General features: G+C 43.0%; 1 protein-coding gene across 1 annotated transcript in view; it reads right to left on the bottom strand.

Annotated features, from left to right (window-relative positions):
• CSUI_002815 (26s proteasome regulatory subunit 7) overlaps nucleotides 1-5,729 on the bottom strand; it is a 6,101-nt gene extending 372 nt beyond the window's left edge. Inside the window, exons 1-6 of the mRNA XM_068063014.1 lie at nucleotides 5,545-5,729; nucleotides 4,781-4,862; nucleotides 3,755-3,993; nucleotides 2,554-2,720; nucleotides 1,615-1,760; nucleotides 687-845 (exon numbers count right to left, since the gene is read on the bottom strand). Coding sequence (XP_067925010.1) covers nucleotides 687-845; nucleotides 1,615-1,760; nucleotides 2,554-2,720; nucleotides 3,755-3,993; nucleotides 4,781-4,862; nucleotides 5,545-5,573 — 822 coding nt within the window. The 5' untranslated portion in view covers nucleotides 5,574-5,729. The remainder of the gene's footprint in view (nucleotides 1-686; nucleotides 846-1,614; nucleotides 1,761-2,553; nucleotides 2,721-3,754; nucleotides 3,994-4,780; nucleotides 4,863-5,544) is intronic.

The following is a 5,729-nucleotide window of genomic DNA, read 5'->3' as shown; positions in this document are numbered from 1 at the left end:
AGACATATATATATATATGTCTATCTATATATGAACATACCTATTTGTCTTTCTATCTCTGTATGTGTGTGTATACATCGACATACTGCCTACAGGGCTTGGGCTTTGGCACGTGACTTTGAGAGGTCGATTCTTCGACTGAGCCAGGGGGAGTAGCGTAGGACACTTCTCTCTATTTCACAAGTCGATGCACATACACACACACACAGATAGATAAACAAAAAGAAAGAACAACTTTGGAAGGGATACACTCCAGACTCGCACGAGACAACAAGAAATTCGTTAGCTGAGAGAAAGGCTTGGTAAGGTTTTCCATTTTACAAAATAGCAAGAAAGAAAGACCAAAACAAGCTCCTACACACATGCACCTGCAATACACATCACCTCCTATAGAACATACATATATATATATATACACACATACATGTCGAAGTATGTATATATATATATATATATATATAACATGTATCTGGCTTATCTACACGTGTCGAGCGGCGTTCAGAGCCAAGCTACCGCACCATCTCTGAAGAATCTTTCTGTCTATCGCCCACACCTATGAGAGACACTAAAGATCTATCTATCTATCTATCTTCTTTATGAAGATCAACTACGTACGTCTATGTATCTACGTGTATGTGATGCGTATACGAAGAAGTGGTTTGTTGTGTGTGGGGTGATTTCTCTACCTTCTTCCTTGATCGAATAGCGAGAATGCCTGCCTCCGTACAGACAGAGCGAATATCCGCGCCTGTACTATTAGGACATAGACGGGCTAAAAGCTCATATCTTATATTGCGATCTACACTTAAGGTCTTCGCATGAATCTTGAAGATATGCGTACGTCCCTGAGAGAAAGAAAAGAAGACAGGAAGAAGAGAAGAAAGAACACTAGCCTGACACGGATAGAACAAAGATAGTAAAAGAGACGAAAAGAAAGAAGAGAGAGAAGATCGATACCTACACCTTGGATATCATCATGCGATGGTAGAGGAGGCTAAATATATATAGAAAGATACATAGAGATAGACATAGATAGTTCTATGAAAATTGTTAACAACCAGCGAGTGTAGACAGACCTATGCATGCAATTAATCCAACCCAGGCTCTGCCCTCTTCTCATTCTCATTCTCCACTATCTACGCAGACATATACATAGGCATACATATCCATACATATAGCTGCAGCAGATGATATAGGGATAGCCTAGATAGATACTAGACTAGACATATAGCTATAGAGAGAGAACTCACGTCAAGATAAGACCTGCCTGTCTGACAACCTCAGATTTCACAGGCGATAACCCGCCAAATACAAACCCTCGCGCAGACACACACGGGCGCATATAGACCTCCATACTCATACACGCATAGATACACATATTTACATAGAAAGGGAGGACTGTCTCTTCTTTTCTCCTGCACGATACTACTTCTCTCTACTCGGTGTGAGTCAAAAGCGCACATAGGCCATCCATACATGGACCTATGACTACACACCTCCATATATACACATATCCATACATGCGTCTATATAGAGAGATATGGATATTAAGCTGTAAGTCTCCATGTATATATCTTAGTATGACGAGTGGTGTATGTGTGTGTGCTTGTATACCTCGAGATCGGGTAGACCAAATTCGATTTTTCGATCGAGACGTCCAGGACGGAGAAGGGCGGGGTCGAGGGTATCCGGGCGGTTCGTAGCCATGAGCACTTTGATATTCCCTCGGGCTTCGAACCCGTCCAACTGATTGACTATCTCTACACACACACACACACCATACATACACCCCACAGACATGTAGAGGTACACTGACGATTCAGCTACACGACCTGTTCTTTTTAGGTAGTATCTATCGAAACAAGACCAGGGACACTTGCGTCACCTCTCACGCTTCAAACTTCCAATTCTCATCTTCCTCTATACACAAGGCCTGTATCCCCTGTCTAGGGATGCATGCATAGAGATATATATGAAGATATACCTAGAGAGATAGTACTGAAGGTCGTAGACGTCTACACATGTCGATGCTATCATACATCAGGCTATGAAGAGAAGATGAAAGAGAAAGTTTGGCTTAAAGAAAGAGGACGGGAACTAAGCAGGGAACGTCACGAAAGAAAGACCCTTCTAAGAGTGGCGACCACCCATGTCAACAGACATTCCTATCTACATGTACTCTATATGTATAGGCGCATGCACACAACAATACATGAATAGATAGAGACACATACATAAACCGTCGCCTTATACACAGACCGATATGACCTGCCAACCTATCCACGTATATATCGATATATATAGCTCCATGTATATATATGTCTCCGTATCACATGCATCTCTTCTGGACTCGCATGTAGACGGCTCGCTCTCTCAGGAGATACACGCTGCTCGAGAAATTTCGATCGAAGGTGTCGCTAGACAATGAGAAACCCTATCTCTCTTGTAAGAATGGACTCTCCTCCTTTCATGCAGAAAGAGAGAAGAGAAATCTGTCTATCTTTTTAGTAGAAAGAAAGATAGACAGATTTACAGCAGAAGAAGACGACGTACCTAGCATAGTGCGTTGAACCTCATGATCTCCATGAGCGTTGCCTTCCCCTTCACCCCCACGACTCCCCCCGATAGCATCGACTTCATCGATGAAGAGAATACATGCACGACGACTACGCGCCATCTGAAACAATTCTCTCACCATTCGAGCTCCCTCTCCGACGTACCTAACATTAGCGCCAACACACACACAGAGACACATCTGCCCCTCATGGATTGACATATGTCTAACTATATCTATACATCATAGTTTATACACACGTGTATATATGGTATACATACCTATCTATATGTGTACCTCGCTGTCTCTCTCTTTCTCGAAAAGTATCTATCTAGTTTCGGAATCTGCAGCGCAGTTGAGAGAGATAGGCAGAAATAGAACAGATCGACCCGCGATGAAAAGGTGAATGAGAAGAGACGAATAGATTGTGACAGCTAGTAGCTAAGGGATGCTCGAGACCGCAGGCGCCGGGCTGTATACAAGAAAAAAGACATGTATATACACTACTCATCCTTCTGTACAGATACGGAGACATCTACGGAGGACGTTTAGTCACAACTCTCTCGCCCTCTCTCTCTCTTCCTTCTCTAGAATACAAGCCTTCTCTTGACTGTTCTCTACAAGCATCTATGCGTACATATCTATCTATCTCTCCCTATCTATAAGGGACTTGAGTAATTCTTGATATGAAAGACACCACCCTCACAGAGAGTAGCACTTTCCACCGATGAGATCAGCACTTTCTCATCCCTCTCCCGAGGTGTACATACACACTCTCTCTCGGAAGAAAAACAAGAAGACTGAAACACATGAGACAAATCTCTTACACATACATACATAGGTATTTTGCATGTCTACATCCAGTATCGAATTCATACGAGAGAATGAGCTTCTACAAGAGCTCCATTTCTATTCTTCGAAGAAGACAATGATGAAAGAGAGAAGGAGAACAATATGAATCGAAGCACTCGTCCATGCATATCACGCTTAACAGGTGGAAGTAAGAAGAGTCTACATACGAACCTGATGCCCTTCTCTCTCTTGTATCAAGATCTTCCTTGAGGGCGTTAACAGAGAGAAAGAGAGACGTGACGAACATGACGAAGAAAGGACCTCACAACAGAGACACGAAAAGAGCAGAAGGAGATCAAGAAAGACCAGCCAACGAAGAAAGAGAGAAAAGGAGAGAAGCTTCCTTACTTCTGTACAAGCTCTGAACCGATGACACATATAAAGCATGCATCTGTACGATTGGCTACAGCTCGAGCCGTGAGAGTTTTGCCGGTCCCGGGAGGTCCGTAGAGAAGAACACCTTTGGGCGGATCTATGCCTAAGGCAAGAAATCTCTCTGGATGAAGCAACGGAAGCTCTAAGACTTCACGGAGCTTCTCAAGCTGCTCTTTCGCACCTCCCACATCGTTATACGTCACATCCGGTTTCTGTCAAAGATAAGAGAAAGACCAAGAAAGAAAAAGGAGAAAGGACAGGCAGGGAGACAGAAAGGGAGGAGATTCAGAGAGAAAGGAACCGAAGAAAGGGCTGTGTGAGAGAAGAGATAGAGGAACAAAACCGATGTGGTGGATAAAGAATATATGAAGAAAGAAGGCTCGATGTAAGAGAGGAAGGTGTCTTGCAGAAGCAATACATGGGAAAGATGAGCTTTCTAGTAATGAATGGCAAAATCTCCCCTACACCTTTCATCCAGCCAAAGAGCCGCTCATGAGACACACCGGCTGTGAAAGAAAGAGTATCTGTAGAAAATACCCCTGCACCTACTTATCGATAGATTCCTGTTGTCCTACTGCTGCAGTCTGAATGCTTGTAGACCTTTCCACGTCGGATATGCACAGAGAAGAGTCAACAGAGAAAACTCAAAGGAACCACACAACTACATATATACAAATACATACACAGACATATATATATATATATATGTGGACAGATATATATATAGATAGATATATATGTATGTAGATAAGTCAATCGATAGAGAAAGGAGGGATGGGTTGACGATAGTGAGAAGGACGGTGAGGTTGCTATGAACAGTGCGGAGAGTGAAGAAGCAAATGAAGAAGAGAAGGAAGGAATGAGAGATTGCCTGTGGAGAGAATAAGAAGGAATTAAGGAAGGAGATATCCATTTGAAAGGAAGAGACAGCTCCGTTGTCAACTGAGTGTATGTACACCCCAACGAGAAGAGAAGAGAGAAAGTAGGTCGATTTCTTACTTCTTCGACAGTCATCATCGTGACTGTGGGGTCGATCTTCGGAGGTAAAGGAATTTGTATCTTATACTTGTTCCGATCGACTCTAGGGCAGTACATGGACGAAAGAAAGAGAAAGACACACAAGGGAGAGAATGAAGGAAACAGAGAAGAATCATTTACAAAAGAAAAAAAACGACGAAGGCGAGAAGAAAAAGAAGGACTCTGATCACTCTTCCGTTCGTCCTTGCACACTGGGAAATAGAAGATCTTGACACACGTTGCCGCCAGGGTGTACATACACCCGGATGAAGAGTAGAGAAAACGACCATGGAGAGTAGTAGAACGGAAGAGCAGAAAGCAAGCAAAAAGAGAGCCTTATATAAGAAGGAGAGAACGTGAGAAATGCAAGACATAAGGGAGCTGTATGAAACAAAGGAATATCTACCAAATGCAGATGTATCTATACATGTATATCAACAAGCTCTCCATGGATCTGATCTAATTAACACAGTGTATCAGGAACCCTGTACTGGATGAAGGCTCTAAACAAACCTATCCCCCTTATGTATGTATATATATGTATGTGTCCTGTCATCCATTCTTAAGTCATTCAATCTCCACCTCTCTTCAGTGTATATACACCTCACCCCCTACTCTCATTACTACACTAGAGAACATCCCCCCCCTCCCCATTCCTTTTCTCCGTATCTTCACCCTCATCCTTCTTCCTCTTTTCTTTATGACTCACTCGCACCATGTACAGAAGAGAACAACTTCTTACTTACCCTACACGCATTCCTTCCTCGATATCCATCGCAGCCACTTTCTCTCCTAGGCCTACGACAAATTTTGCAATCTGTTTCACATTGATAATATACTTAGGCTCTTCATCATCTCCACCAAAAGCTGAAGAAGAGCCTCCCTGCTGCTGTTGTTGTTGTCCTCCCCGTCCTGCTCCTTGTCCACCCGC

Source organism: Cystoisospora suis (genome assembly GCF_002600585.1).
Source record: "Cystoisospora suis strain Wien I chromosome Unknown contig_1198, whole genome shotgun sequence".
NCBI lineage: Eukaryota > Apicomplexa > Conoidasida > Eucoccidiorida > Sarcocystidae > Cystoisospora > Cystoisospora suis.
The sequence above is the reverse complement of the archived record's forward strand: the minus strand, read 5'-3'. Positions and strand labels throughout refer to the sequence as shown.